General features: G+C 35.6%; 3 protein-coding genes across 5 annotated transcripts; 2 read left to right on the forward strand and 1 right to left on the reverse strand.

The window, feature by feature from the left end:
* Positions 1–1,948: 1,948 nt before the first annotated feature.
* On the reverse strand, positions 1,949–23,049 carry LOC116160618 (proton-coupled folate transporter-like). Of its 3 annotated transcripts, none has more exons than XM_031473864.1 (9): positions 22,601–23,049; positions 3,984–4,108; positions 3,670–3,930; positions 3,410–3,584; positions 3,180–3,360; positions 2,608–2,986; positions 2,319–2,559; positions 2,144–2,267; positions 1,949–2,096 (listed from the first exon to the last, which is right to left on the reverse strand). In XM_031473864.1, exons 2-8 carry the CDS (start codon positions 4,060–4,062, stop codon positions 2,186–2,188), a joined length of 1,398 nt encoding a protein of 465 aa, XP_031329724.1. In that variant the 5' UTR covers positions 4,063–4,108; positions 22,601–23,049; the 3' UTR covers positions 1,949–2,096; positions 2,144–2,185. The 3 variants fall into 3 exon arrangements, with proteins under 3 accessions (XP_031329724.1, XP_031329726.1, XP_031329725.1); XM_031473866.1 differs by lacking the exon at positions 22,601–23,049 and adding an exon at positions 5,017–5,467; XM_031473865.1 differs by lacking the exon at positions 22,601–23,049 and adding an exon at positions 4,433–4,692.
* LOC116160617 (proton-coupled folate transporter-like) lies at positions 10,262–12,566 on the forward strand. The gene is made up of 7 exons (XM_031473863.1): positions 10,262–10,323; positions 10,586–10,719; positions 10,773–11,211; positions 11,262–11,442; positions 11,489–11,867; positions 11,917–12,157; positions 12,210–12,566. Exons 2-7 carry the CDS (start codon positions 10,641–10,643, stop codon positions 12,289–12,291), a joined length of 1,401 nt encoding a protein of 466 aa, XP_031329723.1. The 5' UTR covers positions 10,262–10,323; positions 10,586–10,640; the 3' UTR covers positions 12,292–12,566.
* On the forward strand, positions 16,724–22,223 carry LOC116160616 (tetracycline resistance protein, class E-like). Its single transcript, XM_031473862.1, has 7 exons — positions 16,724–17,126; positions 17,186–17,446; positions 20,798–20,972; positions 21,021–21,201; positions 21,249–21,624; positions 21,678–21,918; positions 21,967–22,223. Exons 1-7 carry the CDS (start codon positions 17,045–17,047, stop codon positions 22,049–22,051), a joined length of 1,401 nt encoding a protein of 466 aa, XP_031329722.1. The 5' UTR covers positions 16,724–17,044; the 3' UTR covers positions 22,052–22,223.
* Positions 23,050–25,516: the final 2,467 nt, after the last annotated feature.

The following is a 25,516-nucleotide window of genomic DNA, read 5'->3' on the forward strand; positions in this document are numbered from 1 at the left end:
GCATACGCATGCCTTGAGTGATGCCAAACCATGGAGTTTCCACCAATTATAGTCCCCCTTCTCGTGATCGGATATAATTCCTTATATCGCAAGAACAGATTGTCGGAGACGGAAGGAGCGTACTCACAATGGGCGATTTTGAGGTCTGAAGAAATATATCATTGGGGATGTCCAAACTGTTTGAGTGTGAATATCTCAAAAACGGTTTGTTGGAGGAATGTACTCCCAAAAGTACGATGAATCGTCTGGACGAGACATATCTACCTATTGGTGAAGTCGAAGTCGTTTTAAAACGAAGTGTCGGAAGAAGTACTCATAAAGGGCAAGTGGGACGTCAGGACCTATTGGTGATGTCAAAACGTTCAGCGCAAACATCTGCAGAACGGAGTGTCGGAGATGTTGAATGAATGCCAGGCGGCTTTTAAACGTATCTGTGTAAAGAGCTCCCTCCCCATTAATCATATACCAAGAAAGTAAACAAAAAAACCCAACCATTTACATTTATCTGTGCATTTACTAAGCTATTGCGGCTTAAAAAATGCGCTTTATCTGCACAAGAGTTTTGCACAATCTATACTTGTGTACTTTGTAACAGATTCCCGATGCTTAGTTATTATCATATGATATCTTCGCGAGTCCCGGTGGAACAGCATGAGCGGAGAGCATATAGCCACATTTCTTTTATTTCTTCATTATTCCGGCGATTCCCCTCTGACTCATTTCAATCGGGCTGCATTCTATCATAACTTTTACCTATTTGAAATCTCGTATACTGATAATAATAATCGATTCGCCAATAGATATCGAGGTTCTCGTTGTCAAGTATTAATGTGATTTTCTTTTTCGTCGTCCATCCAGAAATGGGTCTGGATAACTGCTCTCTTTTTTCAAACGAATATTGATGGGTATCTAGTGTGTAATAACCTTCGCCTCTCATTCTCAACATCAATAAAAGACAGTTGTACACATAACAGTTATTTCATAGGGAGGCGTTTTTTAAAGGTCCCTAATCGTTGCGCTACAACAAATCACAGTTCACACGCTGCCTTAAACGTTCCATCTTCCACTTAGGGTTGCAATAACTTGTGTCTGTTTAGTCGCCTCTTACGACACGCAGTGACTTCTGCGGTAGGGGTATTCTTTCCCGCCCCCACATGGGTAAATGTGAAGTCACAAAACGAATAGTATTCTACTAAAAATTTAAAAAAACAGACTTTATCACTTTAATGCGAGAAAGAGTGAAATACAAAATTTAGAACATGAGGAAAAAGTAAAGTGAACATGAAGCAACGTTCAGCATGTAGACTGTAATAGCCTATGAATTATTGTAGCTTTTCTTGACTCTTGTTTATTTTTTTAGAATTATCACAACTTACATCTCTGAATACTTTGGCATTCTTCAAAATCTTTTGGATGCTTCCATTTCTTCTAGTCCCTCCAATTTTTTAGGATACTTCCGTCTCTTCCAATTATTTAGACTATTCAAGCTCTTGAGATACTTCGTTTCGGAGCCTTCGAATACTTCGAGTACGTCGGTTGGATTCTCACGTTTTGAAATTATAGTTTCTTCAGATTCTTCAAAATCCTTAATTACTCTGAACGTTTCAGATTCTCTCGAAACTGCGATTTTTCCTTGAGATTTTTCAGATTCATTGAACCCTTCAGATGTTTCAAATGATTTCGTTTCCTCAAATTCTTCGATCCTTCAGGATTCGTTTGATTCGTCAATTTAAAATTTTGCAGATTCCAAATTCGTTGGATTCTTCAAAATCTTTCATTTCTTCGAGATTAGTTTCCTATTTTTACGTTGTTCAATTTTACATAATTCTTCAGCTTATTAGGAATCTTTAGTTTCCTCAAATGTCACAGATGCTTCCTATACCTTTTCCAAAAATGAACATGAGATAAGGAACGTAGGTATAAAATAAGACAACACACAAGACAAGTCAGACTACAAGAAATATTCTTGTAATTGAACAAACGACAAGAGGAAAGGAGGTATCACAATATTATACATAAAATAAGACAAAAAAAATCCCAATACATCGGTTCTGCGCTTCGACGGTGATTTTGAATGAAGAGTTTTCACTACTTTTCTACAACAGATTAACATTATTGGCGGTACTACAGTGTTGCAACTTACCAGTAGAGTAGATATAAGAAACTAAATAAGAGTGAAAACCTTTCATTCATTCCTTGTATCTTCTTCATTGGTCAAAATATGAAAGCGAGGAGTTCCACGTTTACTATAAAGAATACTCGAAACACTAAAATAATTGTTTTGTAACTATACAATTTAAAAAATAAATAATCTTTACATTGCCACTATCAGTGCGAACCCGCATATCACAGCCGTAACGAAATTAAATCCTTGAGGAAAGCGTAAAATTGTTTGATTGTACACGTAAGCATTAAACGTGGAGCCAAGAAGTAGTGATATAGAATTAAACGAAACCAGAGCGGCGTACAATTTTCCGATTTCATCCTTCGGAACCACTTTTGACAACAACAACTGAGACAGTGGCGGTATACAACTTCCGACGCTTAGGAGACCAGCGGCTGCAATATATTTCCATAACAAAGTGTTATTCCACCAAATTCACTTACCGCCATAAATTTGCCAGTTTTTATTGGCAAACCCTTGTACAGAGTAACCCATTATATTAAAAGTAAGAGCCATTATGATTGCAGTTGTTTCTTTCATGCGCAAAATATTTACAAAGACTCGTATGGTTACTAAACACATTAATATCCAAATGGCTAAACTAAATGCTACAAATAGTGTGTACATTTCTAGGGTCCAACTGAATTCCTTTCGCAGGTATAGGAAAATAATACTACTATCGGAATACTTTGCGCCAATAAATGTGACGAATACGGAAAAAATACATAACACAAGGGCACGATCATTGTTTTCTCTTCGTTTGAATACTATCGCCATGGTTTGCTTTATGGGGGTTAGTCTAAATAAGGTTGTCCACTGTCTCTACGAATAAGAATGATCATGATACGATAAATATTCGCAAAAACCCAGTGCATTTTTCAACCATGTTTCTCCAAAGTCTGAAACTACAACTACTTTTTAAGAAAAATCAACGCGGCTATGTCTGGCACATAGAAAAATGCACTGGAGTGGGTCTTGCGTTGCCGACGCCTTTAATTTTTGTATTGCTGCGTACCTGATTTTCGTCCACGTTTAATGACTCCTTTATGAAGAACCATGTAAACATCCACGAGAAAAACTGGCATGCGACACATGTGAGGAATATTGTGTTGTATCCAAACGAAGTAAACACATACGATGAAGATAATGTTCCTACCAGCATGCCCAGATTAGCTGCAGCTTCAAGAAATCCTAATCTAGACAATGTACCTAGATTTTTGATTTTATTTTTTAAGAAAATCTTACCTTATGCCTCGTTTGTGCTCTGGAATTGTGTCCGACATGTAACTTAAGCACCCTGTCATTAATGCTATTTTCGATCCACATAGACAAAAAGGTATTTCGTGTAACAAAAAGTACCATGGGGAAACATAAGGAAGCGAGCTTACTATCGTCATTGTCAGGTAAGACATCAGTAAACCTACAAAATTCAATTCAATGAAAATTTTGGCTCCCCTATAATTTAAAGACACAAACACAATTCAACTTAGTCGAGAGATAGGTACCCGTAAGTCCAAAGAGCATTAGTGGCCGTCTTCCGTTTTTATCTGACCAAGAAGCTAGAAGAAAACCGAACAATGGCGCTATAAAAGCTTCAGTTATAGATCTACACATTATAATATACGTTGCATAAGTTTCCACTTTGGTCTCCATTATCTTCGTGTCATTATTAGCGAATTTTGTTCCCAGCAAATCACAGTCGCTTCTGTTATATTCCAGCGTAACATAGCAAGTTCGGTACAACAAAAAATTCGTGGTTATAGAATCTGCAAGAGAAGACATGGGGAATGTTAGCAATACTTACTAAAGTGATACGTACTCTCAAACATCATGGAAAATCCTAGGAGCGTATAGAGTACTTCTACGTGAAGTTTGAAATTCCTCAAACAGTCAGTCATTTTCTTGCTGGATAATTTCAAGTTGAGTTAGGTACTTGCTTAGAGTCTAAAACATCAGTTCACAAATTAAATAAATATTGATAGCTGGGATGTTCACATTTTAATTATCAAACGACAAATTTTTCTTTTATTACAACCATCTTTTATTTGGATTATTCTCAGGTTTTTTCAAAAATAGTACGTTCACAAAAATAATTATCAAATTTTTTGTATTTTGTCACTTGAATCCTGAAATGAGCGATACTGTTATACACGCATAGTAAGTTAATGTGGAATATATTACCCAACAGTTATATTTACTACTGCTGATAAGAGTGCAAAGTGATTATAACGTTTTGAATGAAGTTAAAATGAAAAACTACATGCTTACCTACACAGCCGCATATATGGAAAGGAAATTATATACCTATAAGTTTGCAAAATATAGCAGACATTAGCGACAAGGAACACAAACTGGCTAAATTATTAATGCGTAATTAATGCACGCGATTACTTACAATCGTTACTTAAAATCTTTACATTAAGTAAATAAATGATGATTAAATTTAATGCTGCCAACTAATAGGGTTAACATGGAATTCTCGAGAAGTGGCAAGCAGACGAGTTTCCAAAGGGTAGTTTTTCACTGAGGTAACATATTGCATTATTGATCGATTTCGCCTAATCTAATTGTTGTACGCTGATTTTTTCGAATTTTATTAAATTATATGTTCAATCGTAATTATTACATTTATTAGTTATTATTGGTTTATCTAATCCTTTTTTTATAATAATGTAGGTAAGTCGATATGTTTTAAATATAATTTCCTATAAAAATTTAACATTCCGAAATTTACCAAGAAGAAATAATGTAACTGTTCCCAAATTTGGAATTGTGTGCAAAGAGCTGTACGGTATTACATATTATATTGTGGTCAGTTTGTAAATAACATACAAATCCAAGTGCTTGATTACCTGGAATGCTATGCTCTAACTTTCGTTTGTTTTCTTGTCTAAAGCCGCTCTAATCACGCACAAACACATTTGCGCAAACATGGTACTTCTACAAGCCAATTAGCGTAAACATGTTTGAGGAATACTCTTTTCACATACTTGGCAGCATTGGACAATGGACAATCAATCAAGGCAATCACGGAACGATCGATGGCATTCAGCACTCATTACTTATTGACTATAACTGTAAAACTGACTCAATATACTGACACGTTAAGTGACGTTAATTTATTTTTCCAGCAGGTAGTGGCGGTATTTCGACCGGTTTATATTGTACGAAACTTTTATTTGTATGTTGGGGTGCTCACCATCCTTTTGAGTTTTTAGTGTTGTAAGTAATATACTGATTTGACGGGAAGTAATCGGCCTTCGTTAGGGTTAAATCGGTGGTATTTATTAGGGTAAATTAGTCCCCGATGAAAGTAATTCAAAAATTTAGTTGGAAGTCCAGATATTTCGAGTGCCTATCGCGACTTTTCCTTCTCAGTGGAACCACTGTGTAAAACATGTAATTTAAATACAATTGCTACAATTGCTTAAATTACATGTTTCACACAGTGGTTCCACTGAGGAAGAATCGCGATAGACACTCGAAATATCTGGACTTCCAAATAAATTTTTGAATTACTTTCATCGTGGCCTAATGTACCCTAATAAACACCACCGATATAATATACTGATGGATTCGTTCGCCTAATTACTTATGGCTACGTTTAATTTAAGCGGTTTGGTTCGAAGTTCATAGGAATTAATAGGAAATGATTATAGCAAGCATATACACATTTGATTATAATTAGGAATTCCAAGTTCGTAATAGCGTTTAAAGTTTTCTTTCCGTAAAACCCTGCATTAATAATTCAAGTCTATTACCATTAAACTAAAACCACTCACAAATTTGTAGAAATAGTTATTTGTACAAGTAGAGAAGAAAGTGAAGTTTTTCAACTCCAGTGAAAAGTTTGAACAAGAGTTTCAAAACACTCTCTTTTCAAGTTTTGCATATAATTTTATCTGAAACTACAACCAAAATTGAATAATTATCGTATGCAATAATGAAGTTTGACGCACGTACATGGCGTACACGGTTTGTTAATTTCCTCACTAGAGAGGAAAATCACATTTTTTTCACTGTTTTCTAGTGCTGAGTGACCCTATTCACTTATATAGGTACGTGATAGGGTTGAACTCGAAAATCAAAAATTCGAGATCTAATCAATAACAAGTTTAAAAAGTCATTATGCAAACATAGGTAACTGCCGAGAGCGTATTTTCCTCCTGATATTAATGCTAGAACCAGGAAGAAATACCGGTAGGCACGAGATCCTTACCCCATTATCTTTCAACAGCTTACATGCCTGGACCAGAAGAACAGGATTTCATTTTTCAACTTCAAAATCGAAAGTCATAAAGTTTAGTCGCAAAAGAGAAAACTATATTCCGCATATTACTTTGAACAACGTTGCTCTAGAAGTGGTAAAAAATTATAAAATTTTAGGGCTTATCTTTGATAGCAAGATTACTTGGAAAGACCACATTGAGGAAACAAAAGTTGAATGCCTAAAACGTATAAATATCTTAAAATCCTTAGCTCATCACCAATGGGGGGCACAACAATGCTGCTCAGAATATACCATAGTCTAATACGCTCCAAATTAGACTATGGAAGCGTTGTCTACATATCAAACCAAATTTTAAGACCGGTGTTACATTCTGAAAACGCTATTAATTTTGCTTATATTCGCAGTTATTACATACAAAGTTTCATTTAAATATTTTCATAAATAAAAAAGTTAGCATTGCATATGCGTTAATCCAAATTTATGACACTGCGCATGCGCAAAACCAAAAAAAAACCGATGCACGGAATCCATGGACCAAGCCCTTTCAAATGAGCCCTATATATCGCCGAAATCGGTTCAGTGGTGTAGAAGGAATACGTGTGACGGACGGACGGACGGACGCAGCCAATGGCGATTTTTCACTTTGAAAAAAATACGCTAAAAAGTTAGCCTTGCACATGCGTTAACCTAAATTTTTAACACTGCACATACGCAAAATCAAACATATCGGTACGCACGGGATCCTACACAAAGTCCTTTCAAATGAGCCTAAAATCGACCAAATCGGTCCAGTCGTAGTACGTGTGACGGGCGGATAGACGAGAAAGTGCAGCCAGTATAAGCTACTAACGACACGAGAAAGAGAGCCGGCTTTTAGAAAAAATTAGCAGCGACTACCTATCGAAGACGCGTGCTTGCAAAATGTGGTTAATGTCGCCCCTAGGAAAAAGCAAAATCCGTTACGCAGGAGTTGTGTGCGTTTATCAGATTTTTCCGACGACAACAGTTGGAAAACATTCGGACCAAAACTGTAGAAGAAGATAGGGGAAAATTGCCAGTCAGCTGGCCCAAGTCAGATTAAATAAGCTACCTTTTTAGAAATATAAATTTGCAAAAATGCGTTAAACAGACACTTTCAAAATGTGGTGTACAAGAAATCATTTGCATAGTGACCCTTAATAACCCATAATTGAATAATATCATTGACATTCGCGACTTACTGTCACTAAAAAATTGATGATATTGTTCATAATATAAACGCCATAGAAATGCATAATAAATACAAGCCCACATTCTCGGCTTTGAACATTTAAAAGCTTTATTTTGTTAAATTAAAACTCTCTTTTTTATTAGTAGGGGAGCTAGCTCAAAATCCACTGAACGAGAATGATCAAAATTTTAACCGATGGAGTTCCATTTGGCCCTATCCGAGTATGCTAAAAATCGAGAGTCTGCCGCCTCAGGTCATTGGTAGTAGAGTACCTATCATCAGTCTAAAAAAATCAGCTTCATTCATCCAACCGTAACCTACTTATATCCGTTAATGCAAATTGTGACATACTTACAGAAAATCCAGAAATATGTCAAATTTAAATTACCTTTCAACCCCCTTCGAGTGACAGTTACAACCCCCAACTATTTAAATGGGAAGTTATTGGGTTTGTGATATATCGTTTGACATGTCTCTTATACTGTTATAAACGGTATGAATGGACTCACAAAGTGAAATCATACATAACTATTTTTGAGATGTGGCGGTTAAAACCAAAAACCATAGTTACGAAGTTTGCATCTGACTTATGAGAGATTTTTAAACTGGAGGGAAAGCAATTGCCGAAGCTGTTAAGTCTAAAGTGTACCTACTGGTTACACTGGTTAAACAATAAATTCTACCTGCCTAAGGAACGAAAAAAACAGTGTTGAATTAATGAATTCTGTGATGAGTGTGATCTGTCATCGCGAGCATTAAATACATTTGTTCTGTGGCAGATCTATAAGTTAAAACCCTTGATTTACTATATTCAAAGGTTAAAACTAAACAAAGCGGGTGATCAGTTGGTCAAAATATACATTTCGTCACTAAAAAATGTATGAAATTGGTTTCTTGGGAATTGAGACAGCCCACTTGAACGTTTTGCGAACCAAATTGATGCAAAAATATCAGTTTTTTAAGTCAAAATGTTCGTTACACGATCTAATGATGTTCCGTTCTTGAGATCTTGGTTATAAAAGGCATAAAAGGCGCCCAACAGATAGTGAAACTATAAACTCCTTTGCTAGCAAAAATGTACCAAAAATTATAATGTATAGCCAGTATAGCTAGTAATACTCACGCGCCTTTGTCATTTTTTACGTATCATGTATTGCCTACCTTTCAGGGTTAAATCCCACAACGTTTTCCACATTAACTTCTAGATTTTCTTTTGTTACAAAATATTTTCAGAAATAACAAACTAGTGTTCGCAGAATATTTTTTAATGAAAAATAAGATTTTTTAAATATTAATATTCACTCATCCACTATGACTGCACTGATTCACTACTATTTTCGAATAAATAGCAGTGGTGTGTAATCAAATTCACAAATTCAATCACATTATTTATTATTAATTAATAATTCCCCCATAATGGCATAATTATCCATAATTAACATTCAGTAAAAGCCTGCTAGTAATGTTTTTAGTCAGGGAATAATGCTATTGCAAATTTCCTTTTATTCTCATGCATATAATTTTTGGGGCATTTTTTAGGCATTAAAAATGTGCTATTGTTTGCGCTTTGCCACTTTTGCGGTTTTGAACTACTCTTAGGGGAATGTCCTAGAGGCCTTTAATTTTTTGCGATAGGTAGCTGACACCTTGAATGGCGTAGCCATCACATTTTATTCCCTTAAACCATCCATTGACATTTACACCCTGAGATGAGCAGGTGTAGTCTGCGGAGTCGCACTAGAGCAAGAGCTTTTTTTTTATAAAGCCTGAGGAATGCCAAACTATCAAGTGTAGTTCATATTTTGTTTCCGCATTGTGTATATCAATCATAAAGGGTGGAATAATAAAGCATGTCAAAAAAAATTAGGTGGTATAGGGGTCCAAAATAAGCATTTTTCCAAATAAACTAGAGGTGCAAAATGTTTCGTTTGGAAGCTTGACTACTAGATTCCCAACATTTGCGTTTTTTTCTTTAATTCCAGTAACCGATAACACATAAGATGATGGAGCTAAAAGATTTGCCTGGGTTTTAGGGTATTTCCTTTCTAATAAATGTTCCCATAATTCCTATCCTAAGATGGCAACCACTGAACGAAACTAAACTTTAAAAAAAACTTTCAACAGCAATACTTTGCACGACAATTGAGGTGGACCACTCTCGTATTCTGGGATAGGCGATTGCCTAAACAGTTGCTAATCAAACAAATCAAGAAAACATGATCTTCCATACAAATTCTAATTATCGAAAGAAATTGTTAGAAAAATCCCTCTTCGTGGGCTTCTTTGAATACCTATTCCTATATTATAATATGTGTAGTAAGTTATGCAAAATGTACAGAAAACTTTGTTTTCGTAGTCAATGTAGATCATACTTTGTTTGTGTACTAACTTCCAAATTACCTATTTACACAAAATTATTGTTGCCAATATAATGAAGGGAATAAACACGCCATTAAATTAAATAGTTTTTAATTAAAAGGTACTTAATCATAATCCAAATGATATAAGAATGTGTACATACTTACCTAATTTTAATAGAATTACACAGCATTATGGGAAGTTGCGATAAACTTGTTCATAGTTTATGTTGTTCTAAAGACTGAAATAAACACTGTATCGTACCTAATAAAAGCCTATTAGTGTACGAGATTTCGTAGTGCACAGATCATTGTATCTGCATACCCCACGAGTGAGGGTTAGTTTCTCTATAGTCTATATGTAAGTAAACAGAATTTTTTCAATTTTACCCCATCTCCTGAAATTTGAAGGGAAATCAATTAATATAATTTAAAATCGAAAATTGCTCAAGTTAAGTCCCAAGACTACGTTATCAAAAAGTTTCACGGTTTTTTACCATTAGGTGTAAAGACAAGCTAAGTTCTTTATTCTCAGTATTCTAGTTTTACCTTGTAGTTATTCTTTCAAACGTGTAAAAATGCAATTTTGTATGCTTCAAATTGGTACAAAATCCGTTCCACAGGTACACAATTTCAACTTCATAAGGGTGCATATACAAAACGAAGTTCCTAGTCAAAATGTTCAATTGGTTCAAGCATGCGAAAATTCGGGTGGAAATCCCGTACCTACTTTTTGGTTTCTCATTTATGATGGAATGTGAGTATATTTCCACCTAAGTAATTGTGTCTACCATGTATGTATGATTTTAGCGTCCATCACAACCAATTTTTTATTGTACAGAACTTGTTACGCAACCCTTGGATACAGCGAAAATGAGTGCCAGTTGTTAGGAACTGATGAATACGCGAATAACAATACAACAGACCTGGAAACCGAAGTGCAAGCTTATGCAACGCGTATTATTGTGACTAGATCTGTGATCGAAGCGTGTATGTCCTCTATATTCTGTTTCTTTCTGGCGTCTTGGTCGGATAAACATGGGAGACGTCCGTTACTACTCCTTGGAATTACCGGTTTGCTATTGTCTTACTTGATAATGGCGATAGTAAGTAGCTTATCTTATATTTCGCCTTGGTATTTTTTGCTGCACGAAATTCCCCTATGTCTGTGTGGATCTAACATATCTTTAATGACTGCGTGTTTGAGTTACATATCAGACACCGTCCCCGAAGGAAGTCGAGGATTAAGGTAAAGATTTCGATTCTAAATGAGTGGTGGTGTTCACTCCCATGTTTCAGATTAGGGCTTATGGAGGGCGCAGTCAATATTGGCATGTTCATTGGCACTTCATCGTGTTCTTACATATTTAATTCTTTTGGGTATCAAACAGTTTACTTAATATGCGTCACATGCCAATTATGCAGCTGGATTTTCTCTTGGTTTTGCATAGAAGAGTCCGTGGAGATCCTGGACAATGAGGTAATGTGCCGTTTGTAAGTTTAATAATTACATTTGTCATTTATAGAAAAAATGGTACGCTTTATTCGACGTAGCTCCAGTGAAGGAATCGATGGTGGTACTCTTCAAAAGAAGGGCGAATAACGACCGAACGACTTTATGGTGTCTTTTCGGCATATTCGCGATATTCACAGGAGGAAGATTTGCTGACACCAACGTTATTTTCTTGTATTTGCGCAAAAACTTCAGCTGGACATTGGAACGATACACTTTATTTCTTGCATTTAGTACGGTCACCTGGATAACATTTTGTTTTGCTTTCATCGTCATTTTGGTAAAGACAATCCGTGTGAAGGAGATTGTTGCCATTATGTTCGCTCTTATATTTAGTATATCCAGTTCCTTAATGCAAGGATTTGCTTCAAAGAATTGGCACATTTATGGAGGTAAGGAGTTTTGCTTACTTGCTGATTCATTTATTAACTGATATTGCAGCTGCCACTCTGAGAAGCATGGGTAGTTGTGTGTCACCTCTAACACAGTCGCTGATGTCTAAAGTGGCACCAAAGGAAGAAAGCGCAAGGTTATTTGCTGCGTTAGTTTCTTTCAGTACGGTATCTCTACTTCTCAGTATAGCTCTAAATACTTACGTATACAATCAAACCATACTATTTCTTCCTCAAGCGTTCACCTTTGTAACTACTGCAATTTACATATTAACAATGGTTGTGGCCATGTAAGTATACAGATCACGTTTTCCATATGAGTGACAATTTGAGTACTTTTAGAATTGCCAGTTTTGTGTATAGAGAAAGGCGTCCAGATTACAACTTACTGGTCAATGAAGATGACGGAAATACAAAGGATTAGTCTTAAATCATGTCTTCTACCAAACTACTATCTCAGTAGGTACATATGTGGCATGGCACCTATACGTGTCTCGAACTCCAGGCAAAAAATACCTACGTCAAGAAGTCGCAGAACTTCATTATGCGCTAATGAAGAAAGATTAGATGTTACTAAAAACATCAATGACTACAGTTTCGTTCTCCATAGGACCTTATTTAACAAACTTTCATTTATATAAAAATATAAAATACAAAATGAAATAAAGATCTAATGTTTAGTTATAAAACGATAATAAATTATGGACCTTTAGTAGAAAGTGCGGTTCATTTGAAAAGATGCCTTATACGAGTACCATTAATTATATCGCTTAGCTTATACCGTTATAGCTACTAATGGATGATGTATATAGTTCATATTTTGCCCTTTATGACTAATCCTAGTTTCGTTAAACTAACTTTGCCCAACAGTAAAATTGACTTAGAGTGCTATTTTCAGAACGTTCGTGGTTTGCGTACAAAAGTTGACAGATCTGATCGTCAATACGAGGTAACTAAACAAAAATGGGGAGGAGGTGCGCTTCTCGCTGTTAAAGACTGTACATCTGTTGATCGCATTGATATGTCAGAATTTTATGCAACTGTTCCATCAATTGATATGTTGGGGTGTAAATGTTGTTTTGATTCGCATACAGTGTATGTTGTTGTTATATATATTCCGCCCAATACAACACTGAATAACATTACTAAGTGTACCCATTATCTTGAACAAGTGTGTAGTGTCTTTGATAAAAACATAGTAATCATGGGAGACTTCAACATCCCAAGTTTCAGTAACGATGGTTATGATGATAGTAAATCAGAATCGATATATAATCTAACCGATCTACTCAATCTAAAACAATATAACACTGTTACAAATGTAGATAAGAGACTGTTGGATCTTGTTTTATCGGATATTCACACAGAAGTAACGCGTGACTTGGTGCCATTACTTAAAGAAGATGTTTACCATCCGGCCCTGCGTTTTACTTTGCAGCTGAAATATGCTTCTGGAAATAAATTCCCTCTTAATATAAATAATCCTAGCTATAATTTCTCAAAAGCAGACTTTCTAGGTCTTTATAATGCGCTGCTTAGCGTTAATTGGTCATTCCTTCATAATTATACGGATGTTAACCTAGCTACCACAGAGTTTTACAATGTCCTTTATCATTTATTTAATCTCCATGTACCTTTACGGAAGAAAAATGCCAGGAGTATCCAGTGTGGATGACTGGTGCTACAATACGTAACATAAAACTTAAAAATTATTACTTTCGTAAATATAAAAAAAATAAGTACGCTAATCACTACGAAAAGTTTTCGCAGCTTAGGCTACTTATCAAAAAACAAACTAAATTGGAGTATCTCAATTACGTGCACAGTATTGAAAGGTCCATGAACACTGACATTAACAAATTTTGGTCATTCGTGCGTCAAAAAAAAGGTTGCACAAGGATACCCAACAAAATGTATTATAACGATGTGTGCTATGATTCTCCAGAAAAAATTGTCAACGCATTTGCTATGTATTTTGGCAGTGTTTACCTATCTGATGATGGTTACAATGATAGTGCAAACAAGGATAATGAATTTAACAATTTGCCGTGCATTAACATCGGTAGTGTTTTAGAATCGCAAGTTATCCAGGCAATAAGCAAACTACCTAACAAATTCACGGCTGGTCTCGATCTAGTGCCAAGTTTCCTGATAAAGGATTGTAGAGGGGTGCTGGTCCAACCATTACTATTACTTTTTAACCTATCTCTACGAACTAATACGTTTCCTGACTTGTGGAAAAAGGCGCGCATTTGTCCCGTTCTAAAATCTGGTGACTTGTCGCAAATTAACAACTATCGGCCTATCAGCATACTGTCTAATTTTGCGAAGGTGTTTGTGTTTATCCTCAGGTTAATAAATACATTTCGCGATACCAACATGGCTTTATGGGTAATCGGTCTACTGTGACCAATCTGACATGTTTTACACAATATGTGTCTGAAGTTGTGGATAATCAAGGCCAAGTAGATACTATTCTATACTGGATTTTGCCAAGGCCTTTGACCGTATTCATCATTCCATAATAATTAACAAACTAAGAGACTTTGGTTTTCATGAATCGATGCTATCTTTCTTACATTCTTACCTGCTTAACAGAGTGCAATATGTGGCATTCAACAACTATCATTCTGAACTGTTTTCTGCATCCTCAGGTGTGCCCCAGGGGTCTAACCTTGGGCCACTACTGTTCGTCCTCTTTATAAATGACCGATCAACTAAAATACCGTGTACACATCACTTTTATGCCGATGATTTGAAAATTTTTTATGGTATTCATGGGATTGGTGACTGTGAATATTTACAAAGTCAATTACGGATCGTTCAAGATTGGTGTGATGCTAACTCTCTTCATTTAAATACATCGAAATGCAAGGTGGTCACATATACAAGAAAATTGCAACCCATTACTTACTTGTACAGATGTGGAGATACTGTTCTTAATCGTGATATTGCTGCTGTGGATTTGGGTGTCACAATCAGTTATCTTTTACCACTCATATTCGAAATATCACCAGCTCGGCAATGAAGATGATAGGTTTTATAATTCGCAATACAAAAAGCTTTAAGGACATCTCGTTAATAAAATTACTCTATATCAGTTTTGTTAGATCTAAGCTAGAGTATTGCGCTATAGTTTGGTGTCCGCACTATAAAAATATGAAACATGAAATTGAATCTGTGCAAAGAAGACTATTGAAATATCTCTCATTTAAGTGCGATGGAGTTTACCCTCCTCAAGGCTATGATAACTCGCTACTCAACGCACGGTTTGAACTTCTTTCTTTGGAAGTTCGGAGATTAGTTCTCGGACTGACCTTTCTATACAATATAGTGTCGAATAAGGTGGACTGCATTGAGTTGATGTCTTTGATCAAATTTTCGGTTCCACTTCATGCCACTCGGAATGTTGTTACATTTTATTGTAAGAGCGCCCGTACTAATTTAATGTTAAAGTCGCCGATGTTTCACATGTGCAGTACATTCAACAAAATTTCTCGGTTAGGTGATATAAATTTTCACACCCTTAGGGAGTTAAAGCAATTGTTGATTGTACAATACCATACAATGCATTCATAGTTTTTCATTTTATTAATTTTCTTTTGTTTTGTTTTTGGTTGTTTTGTTATGTAGAACAATAAGGTATTATTATATTAAGATTTAAGCTAATATTTCACTTTTGCACACTTTATTATTTGTAACGTCATATTGTCCTGTAATTGGAATGTTTGTGTTTCTGTTGGGCAATAAAGGGAAATTTAATTTAATTTAATTTATTTATTAATCTAAATTTTACTTGATTTCGCATTCCCTTCACATAAAGACGTAAAAAGTTTACGAGAATGAACTTAATTGCACGTACAGGGTGGTTCAAATTCATGGCTCACCATTGGTATCTGTAACGGTAAGATATACAGTTGTCCCTTTTTGTGACTCAAAAACGCTTTTGACATTAATTATGTAATAAAATTTGTATGACATCCCACAATACGGTGCGCGACATGGCACTGAACTACAAAGTTGACTTTTTCACTCCACCATCAGTAAGATCTCGTCAGGGGCTACCATATTCCCTTTGTCGGTATACTCACTTCCGACGTTGCTTTCACCGGCAATTCGCGTTTGAAGTTTTTACAAATAAATTTGCAAAAATGCGCTAAAAAGACACTGGTAATGTTAAACCGATTAGGATAAACTTTTGGCATTGTGTATGATATCGCTAAAGCTACTTCCAATTTGAGTTTCATGAAATTCAGTTCATAACAAACGGAGATGTCAAGAGAGCTTTCCTTATTTTTCGCGAACTCCGATCTAAAAATTTGATAAAGAATCCAGGTGCCAAATTTCATCGTAATCGGTCCATCCGTTCTCTTTTAAATCGATAGGCTTGAAGTCATCGAGTGAGCGAGCGTTCGGACGATTGGCAGAAAACATAAGACGTAATACAAGCTGTAACGACCTCGGTGTTACCAAAACGAATACCGAGAAATCCTGCAGGGCCACGACTCCAAGGGTAAGTCTAAGTGGAGAGCTTTCAGTTCCAAAAGGAGGAAAACCCATTGGCTGCAAAAATTTGAGCAATAATTTTTTGACAAAGAAGTTAATTGATCAGTAACTGAAGAGTGAAGACATTATTTTTTGGGCCCCCTTTTCCTTTGGAATTCATACCAAAGCATGGTTACGTGCAGACTCCCAACTGCTGAAATTTTAACCATATATTCTTCTGAAAGGCACTGTTGCATCCCTTGTTTGGATAAATAAATTGGACATGAACTCGATCAGGTAAATGCGTTGAACGATGATATTACCTTATCTTTATGGCGATAATTAAAATAGAATATTAAACATTTTACTATAGTCGCAGTTAACATTCAAACTCTTGGTAGTTAGTTACACGAATTAGGCCGTTTCAAATTAGACATGCGAAAAATAGTTTCGGAACTTGCAAAACTTCATGTCAAGAATGTTATTGTAATTTTAGGGTGATAATAATTAATTCTATATCGCGCACGACCTTTGATAAACTATCTAATTTACAGTATATAAAAGTTCAGATGCACACCCGAGGTGGATTACTATAAAACGCGCGGGTGTCAAAACTGTTAAAAAATGCTAATTTGTAGTAAATAGTTTTTTTATAATAGTGCTAGAATCTGTGATAGATAATAATATTAAAAATGATGCGAGATACAGCGAGGGGATGCAAAGTATATATCGAAATACCAGTATTATTGCTGTCTTTTGCTGTGATGTTTGAGAGTAAGTTTATACCTTAGTTTTTCCAAAGTGTAGTACTTAGCTAGTAAATTTAATTTTAGATACTATTAGTACTCATTTAGTGTTGTATAAAACGTGTTACGTCACGTTGGGCTTTAACGCTACAGATTGTGCCATGTTGGGTACAGGGCACGAGAGCAACGAGACTGCACTTTTGGAAACTATGGTGCAACCCTATGCGGCTATTTTGCTGATGGGCCAATCGTTTATCCATGCGTTCATACAGCCCGTCTTTTGCTTCTTCCTGAGCTCGTGGTCCGATAAATATGGACGGAAACCAATTCTCTTAAGCAGCTTCATAGGTCAGTACTATAATTACATAAATTGTATTTGCTAAAAATTGGTCATCACTGTTTATTATTTCTATTCGATAGTGATAAAACTGAGGTTTATTATCGACCTCGCGCATTAATGTGGTGCGTCAAAGCCGTTATTCAATTTTTAAATTTTTTTTTCTCGTGCTATCTTCATTTTCTTTCTCTAACGATGGTTTTTAATTGAATTGTAAATAAATAGTGTAAACCATTTGCACTATCTATCGATATATTACACTGACGGCAATATGGCATTAAGATGTTTACCTAATCACTATATTTATTTCACTTTTGTTATAAATAGCTACTTGCTATTTTTCTAAAAATATGCTGCACTGGTAACTCGTTTTCAAAGTGACAATTTATATAATAAACTAATCTTCTTGTATGTTTAAAATATTCTGTTAAAATGTTCGGCTGTAGGTACATCAATTCCAGGTGTTGCTGCCTTATCAGTAAGATACCTTATTACCTTCATTACATTCCCCTTCCTCTGAACATTCTTTGCAAATATGCTCCTTCCTAAATCGCTAAGTGATGTTGATTTTAGTATATTTTCAAACTAAGCACGATATTGTGACCGCTTTTTTGGCTGACTGTTTCATTATGAGAAAAAGAGAGACAGACATTCTCCACATTGAGGGGTTGCCTGCGGGACATCGGCTTTACGGTGCACTTTACAGCCGGTCACAATATTGGCAGTTCAATGGATTTAACTGATGTATAAATGCGATACTGGATAATGAACTTTAATTGGAACATATCGTATCGTTTGCAATTAATTATAACTAATTGACGATTCATCGGTATTGACTCAATTCTCTTGCCTGAAAAAATAAAGTCGGCTCAATTACCTAATTCGGAGATAATTCTTTAGTAAATATAAACAATATCACGTAATGGAATTTCCCTTGCACTAAAATGAGCAGGATGTCGACGAAAATGGCGGGGAATGATTGACTTTGATGGTACCAAATAAAGAAAGGTAGCCAAGAAGAGCCTGTAAAATCATGTAGTAATGGGACATCTAAAATGTTCTGATGAGTACCGGATGGAGTAGAATGGTATCATAAAAAGCGGAGCGATAGGTAGACCAAAAAAGTCATAGTAGCGACTAAATGATTTCGTTGGTGTCAGCCAACACCTGGTGAGAAAAAAAGGAGCCTGCTGTATTTTTCCAAGACTAGAAAGTGTTTGAATTTTAATACTAGTCTTCGAATTGGTTTATTCTTGGGTTAATATGTTCATAGTATGAGATTAGCGGCCCCAAATTATTTAACCAAATTTTACATGCCCCATTATTCAATTACTAAATATAGATATATGAAGTTGAGCGTCTCGAGAGGTTTTTGATAGCTGAATTCTTAAGGTTTTGAACTGGCAACTGAGAATTCCAAAATTTCGGACCCAAAACGTAATCAATATGAAACAAAGCAGTCTAGAATTTGTTAACTGTGTTTGTAGCACTGGCTACAAACACGATTTTAAAAATTGTACCCGGATTATGTAATAAATTTCGAGTATCTAAATGTTGACGCTGACAAAAGGCATAGATAAACGGGCTGTACCAAAAATTTCACATTTTTTTCTCATTTGGTAGCGAAAAACAGAGTTGTGACACCTAAAGTCTAATTTTTTATGATTTGTTTATTATTTATATATGTAAAATGACTACACTAAAATTAATCTAAAATTTAGGTATTGTTTACTAATAATAAACGCTTTCAGAATCAATGTCACAGTAAAGTTGGAATTTGATCAAGGTTACATTATCAGATATTTAATATATAATTTATGTAACACATTTTTTTAATTGTAAATCGTGCAAGTGCCGTTTTTTCTTGGCTTGTTATTATTATTTGTTTACTGCACTTGCATATTATGCCTCTCTGCAATATCTGAATGAACAATTTCCCCCGAGTTCAGTAATTTTTGGAAATTAATTAAACTAGGCAATCTTAAAACGTGAGAGAACGAGATTGACCTGCTATGGGAAGAAGTAGTACATAACAAAGTTTGGTTTTAACAAATCTATGACAATTAATTCTTAAAATGCCAATCTTTTGAGTAATATTTGACCATTTGTAGTATAAGTGCCGTCTTGTATTCCTAACCATTTACGTTTAGTAGGTACACAGTACCAGTACACTTCATTTCGTGCTTCAGTTAAACTTATCCGTCATTCTCATGGGAATGAATGCATTGACATAGGATGTGATCTGTCAGTTAAGCTTGTCTGAAACATCAAAGACCGGTCTTTAATAGTCCAACGTCAGAGAAATAAATCTATTCATTTATACTGGTCTAGGTATTTATTTAATTAATTAAACATAATTAAATTTTGAATACCTTTATTTTTAAGTGTCCTAAATCTCAGTAAGCCCTTGAGATCTGATGTTTTCAATATCTCTAGACTCGTCTAGACCTCACTCTTGATTATTCCGGCATAATCGACTATTTTAACATCGTTTGTTTTCAAATTTGTATCAAATGTACACATGTGTATGTCTACTCCCCAATTTCAATGAACTTAAATTACGGATAATGAAAAAAATTTATCACATTGAGATACGGTTAACAAATATTTCATTCTGAGACATTTACTTTCCGATTCACCAATAATCTCTTTCTTTGCATGTGTCCCAAGCTAACGCTATATACCCTGTTGCTTACTGGTTGGACTACTTTTTACTTAAAATTAAAATAAAAATAAATATATAAAAAATAAAAATAATGCGTGGTCATTGTATGTGCGCAATGGTGACAAAACGGTACCACAAAGCAATGAAACAAAGTTTCTTGGAGTTACATTAGATTCTCAACTGAAATGGTCAGCGTACTGCAATCAGCTTAGGCGCAAACTAAGTTCAATCTGTTACCTTATAAGGCGTCTTAGGACTCAAATCTCTATAAATGGTATTAAAATGTTTTATTTTTCGTACGTTCAGTGCCACATACTGTATGGCATTATGTTCTGGGGCTCTAGTAGTCACTCTCAGCAAATATTTATCGCTCAAAAGCAGATAATAAGAGCTATTTCTGGCGCAAAACCACTATCATCTGCTAGAACACATTTTACTGCATTGGGCATAATGACTGTTCCTGCATTATATGTATACTCCCTAGTAATGTTTGTAAAAAAAAATCCCTCTTTGTTGAAACTTTATTTAACACGACTAACCCTATACAACGCCCATTTCGTATAATCTTTATTTCGTATAATCTTTATTTTTTCTCTGACAATGCTAATGTTTACAAAATGTAAAACTTATGGCAATAAATTATTATTATTATTATATATTATATTATATATTATATTATTACTTATCTTTTTTATAGGGTACATTGGATCTTACATGGTCATGATAGTAATAAGTGCAATACCAGAGTCATCACCGTGGTTGATCTTACTTTCACTAATTCCCATCTGCTTTACGGGTGGGTTTCCACTAGTCATCACCACGAGTGTCAGTTATATAACCGACATTACCGAGGAGAAAGACCGTGGTCTTCGGTAAGTGTATAAATTAGACTTAAAACAGACTAATCGATTCATTTCCAGATTAGGAAGTTGGGAGGCGGCTTTCACGATAGGGATCTTGCTGGGAAACTCCTGCAGTTCATTCGCGTTGAGAGCATTTGGATACTTGGGAATATACGTAATTTGCATAGGGTGTTCAATTCTCGCCTTATTCTATATTATGTTTCTCCTTGACGAATCTGTCGTAAATGTAGAAACGGAGGTAGGATGTCCAATTTTTCGTAGTCTCGCATAACCGACGCGTTTCAGGATAAGTTCAAAATATTTAAATTGTCATTGGTTAAAAAGACGATGAACAATACCTTCGATGGACGCAATGTTCACGACAAACTGATGATCGTTTCCGTAATGGCGCTTATGCTACTCTATACAGTTGCAAGATTTTCGGATCATGGAATACTATTTTTATATTTACGGCAAAGCTTTGGATGGTCTTTGCAGAGGTTCACCCTGTTTGCATCATTCAAAAGTACTGTGGCGGTGGTAGGAAGCATTATTGGCGCGTTTCTCCTTAACAAGGTGCTTCGGGTTAAAGAAACCGTGGTTTTAATTATCGCGTTTCTTACAACAACCTGCTATTACACACTATTGGGATTGGCCACGGCTAACTGGCAGATATACATGTGTAAGTTACAAGTAATGGAAACTAAAGCCATACAGTATACGTAACCGTTTCAGCTGGCTGCTTCAAATGTCTCGTTGGAGCCATAAACCCAATGGCAAGACTACTACTTTCCAAGCTGATAGAACGGAAGGATATTGGAAAAGTATTGGGGTTGATAGTCGCATTGGAGTCCATTATAGGCCATATTGGCAATTCGTTATTTACCTACCTATATAATCTGACTTTGTCAACATACCCACAAACTTTTTGTTTCGTTACCGCTGGAATTTACCTGTTCGAAGTTATCCTAACAATGTAACTATCTTTGTTAAACTACATTAAGCTTATGTTTTAACTTTTTAGCGCAATCTTGTATATGCAAAACCGCCATCGGAGGAGAGGTTACGTTAGCATGGAAAGCGAGGAATCGACCAGGGAAGAATCGTGATAATTTAAGATATTACCGACTGAAATATTGCGTTATGTTAGCGCTGGTTCCTAAAATACCGCCAATATAATATTCTTTAATCAATGTTGAAAGTGTAGATAGTTTTTAAATTGCGAAAATTTTAACTGACTGATCATTGACCAACAATATAAAGAAGGTTATCAGCAGAGAATTTAGTTTGTTAAACCAAATCACCGAAATCTGATTTAGTACGCTTGACTTGTAACCATAGAAACTAATTTGGGAACCACTAATCGTTAACATGATTTCTCCATTCAAATCGACCACCACATGGACTAAAAAATAACATGCGAATTTCGATAGCTTTTGTGAAGGTTATCGTAGTGGATAAAAAATGTAGAGTTATTCTTCGTTATGTCGTTAATTAGTACGTTATCACGTTTTAGTAACGTGATACAGTTGATAGAGGATATCCCAACAAACATTAAAGAAGAGCAGGTCATTATATTTATCTTGAGATGAACTAGTTTATTACGCCTACACGTTTGGTGGGTATTTGGCGAGGGAACATCAATCCAAGTTGCTTACCGGATGATGCAGCGGATCTATCAGCTTTTGTTACCCCAGAAGTTGCTAGGAAACAATGCGATTAAAGTTCATGCAATGTATTTCTTCGTTTTTCTTATACGACTAGGATGTATCACTTCTTCACCACACTTCATGCGACCTCTCTTCCTCATTTTCATTTTTCCTCCACCACCTTCACACAACAGTAATTTTTTTTAAAATACAGTCTTCCAATGTACCATATCATCCACCATTGGTGGTGTTTAATCCCAGATACAAAGTTCATTGAGATAGTATTTTTTTAGCACCCTCGATTAGGGATGCGTCATCTTTGAGCCCTCAGGATCTCCGGCAATGAGTGATAATTCTTCGTGATAGCATTGAGTAAGATTACTTATTAAGGATCCTCAGATCCTTTATAGTTTTGTATTGTCGTCCGTCCGTCCGTCCGTCCGTCCGTCCGTCCGTCCGTCCGTGTGCGCTCTAACTCTTTTTAAAAGTGGCCGATTGTGTTGAAATTTGGTATACGGGTACGTTGGACATTAAGAACGGACGCTATTGATTTTCAGGAAGCTGGTTCAACAGGAACAAAAGTTATACGACTTCGAGTGAATCGGGAACAGGAAAAACTGCGAACTCAATATAATAAAAATTAACATATTTCATTCCCTAGGTCATGTATCGAGTTCGGACTTTCGCTAGATTATTCCCTATGACTCTTAGATGTGTAACAATTCAATATAACTCTTCTCTGTGGTCTCGGTCAAAAGTTTTAGAGCAAAATGTACCCAAAATTATTCTTTACACCTGAATTTAGAGTTGTAAAAGCTTTCAAACGCATTATCTTGATGCTGAAAGAGTTGATAACGTGCACGTTTGATAACCGCATGTGTGTGATTCAAAAATGTTAAATTATTTTTCTGAGGCCACATGGATTTTGATCAAAATATGTCAAAATCGTTAATTATGCACCAAGATCGTTGGGAAAAAGACTACGCGCATTATCTCAATGCCCAAGACATGAATTTGATGCATTTTTGGCGACCACGTGGATTTTGATCAAAACATGTCAAAATCGTTATTTATGCACCAAGATCATTGGGAAAAAGACTAGGCGCATTATCTCAATGCCCAAGACATGAATTTGATGAATTTTTGGCGAAAACGTGGATTTTGATCAAAACATGTCAAAATCGTTATTTATGCACCAAGATCGTTGGGAAAAAGATCAAGAGCATGATCTCAATGATCTAAACATGAATTTGATCTATTTTTATGGACCACATGGATTTTGATCAAAACATGTCAAAATCGTTATTTATGCACCAAGATCGTTGGGAAAAGACTAGGCGCATTATCTCAATACCCAAGACATGAATTTGATGCATTTTTGGCGACCACGTGGATTTTGATCAAAACATGTCAAAATCGTTATTTATGCACCAAGAGCGTTGGGAAAAAGACTAAGCGCATTATCTCAATGCCCAAGACATGAATTTGATGCATTTTTGGCGACCACGTGGATTTTGATCAAAACATGTCAAAATCGTTATTTATGCACCAAGATCATTGGGAAAAAGACTAGGCGCATTATCTCAATGCCCAAGACATGAATTTGATGAATTTTTGGCGAAAACGTGGATTTTGATCAAAACATGTCAAAATCGTTATTTATGCACCAAGATCGTTGGGAAAAAGATCAAGAGCATTATCTCAATGATCTAAACATGAATTTGATCTATTTTTATGGACCACATGGATTTTGATCAAAACATGTCAAAATCGTTATTTATGCACCAAGATCGTTGGGAAAAAAACCAAGAGCATTATCTCAAAGCCCAAGACATGAATTTGATGCATTTTTGTTAACTATAAAATGTATTTTGTAAGATTAAAATAAATTGTCGTTAAAAGTGATTGTAATACTGAGGATCCTTCGATATTTCGTTGTATCGGTTTATTCATTATAGTTAGTTTTACCGTCGAGTGTCCTTCAACGGACGCCGCCCCCCCCCCCCCCAAATTACAAAATGGTAAGGAATTATAACCGATCTTGTAAAACTAATGCCGAAATTTATTTTACACGGGCGCAATCAGATTTTTCATTTGTTAAGTGTTCAAATTTTTTTATTAGGCACCTCAAATAGAAGTAACACTAAGCGCGGTTTAGACGCTACGATCTTGGCTTCGATAAATCGTAACGATCTGATTGTCCAATTTATCGTTCAATAAATCAAAAGAGTGTGTACTGTTTACATGTAGGTAACGATTTCTTGTTCCAATCTCATTGTCGATCACGGTTTAATACAGTTTTTATTTTTTTACTTTTCAACTTGTCTTTTGATTCTGTCCACTAATATAAATTATACTCGCATTTTATTGCTTACATTGCTTGCTTACAATAGAATCTTAATCTCGATTATGATTTTTGAGTAGCCATGCGTCGCTAAATATTTTTTTTGAGTGGCCAAACTTGATCGCCACTCTCCAAATGTAAAACGTGTTCGCTAGAGACAGTCCAAGTAGCCCAAATGTATACAAAACTGGTTCACGTCGGCAACATAGTCACAAATCGTAGCGATAAGTCGGTGATATTGTTTACACGTTCCAATTTATCGTTACGATTCGCAGAAATTGAAGCCGGCCGTATCAACCATCCAATCCCATTCCAATTCCAATAAATCGCTACAATCCTCTGTTCACACGCAACGATAAATCGTAACGATCGAATCGTTACGATAAATTGTTACAATTTATCGTAGCGTCTAAACCGCGCTTTATATTACACTAAATTAAAAAATTTGTTTTACAAGCTATGCTGATCTGGTGGGATAGGGTGTGTTGTAAACATCATCCATGCGTGAAGATCTTGAGAATTGTTAGGTATTTCGTTGTAGGTACCGGATTTTAGGAAAATTTAAGAACAAAACAAGTAGG

This window comes from Photinus pyralis, unplaced genomic scaffold (genome assembly GCF_008802855.1).
Source record: "Photinus pyralis isolate 1611_PpyrPB1 unplaced genomic scaffold, Ppyr1.3 Ppyr1.4_LG1, whole genome shotgun sequence".
Lineage (NCBI taxonomy): Eukaryota > Metazoa > Arthropoda > Insecta > Coleoptera > Lampyridae > Photinus > Photinus pyralis.

What these genes read in the sequence shown, in the direction of transcription:
- LOC116160618 (XM_031473864.1), bottom strand. Translation starts at nt 4,062, where the DNA reads ATGACTGACTGTTTGAGGAATTTCAAACTTCACGTAGAAGTACTCTAT. An exon ending in ATTTTCCATGATGTTTGAGA is followed by an intron (nt 3,931 to 3,983) that starts GTACGTATCACT and finishes CTTCTCTTGCAG; the next exon opens with ATTCTATAACCACGAATTTT. An exon ending in TTCGCACTGATAGTGGCAAT is followed by an intron (nt 2,268 to 2,318) that starts GTAAAGATTATT and finishes CAATTATTTTAG; the next exon opens with TGTTTCGAGTATTCTTTATA.
- LOC116160617 (XM_031473863.1), top strand. Translation starts at nt 10,641, where the DNA reads ATGTTCAATTGGTTCAAGCATGCGAAAATTCGGGTGGAAATCCCGTAC. An exon ending in TTTCTCATTTATGATGGAAT is followed by an intron (nt 10,720 to 10,772) that starts GTGAGTATATTT and finishes GTATGATTTTAG; the next exon opens with CGTCCATCACAACCAATTTT. An exon ending in TTAACAATGGTTGTGGCCAT is followed by an intron (nt 12,158 to 12,209) that starts GTAAGTATACAG and finishes GAGTACTTTTAG; the next exon opens with AATTGCCAGTTTTGTGTATA.
- LOC116160616 (XM_031473862.1), top strand. Translation starts at nt 17,045, where the DNA reads ATGATGCGAGATACAGCGAGGGGATGCAAAGTATATATCGAAATACCA. An exon ending in TTTTGCTGTGATGTTTGAGA is followed by an intron (nt 17,127 to 17,185) that starts GTAAGTTTATAC and finishes ATTTAATTTTAG; the next exon opens with ATACTATTAGTACTCATTTA. An exon ending in TCGTAAATGTAGAAACGGAG is followed by an intron (nt 21,202 to 21,248) that starts GTAGGATGTCCA and finishes GACGCGTTTCAG; the next exon opens with GATAAGTTCAAAATATTTAA.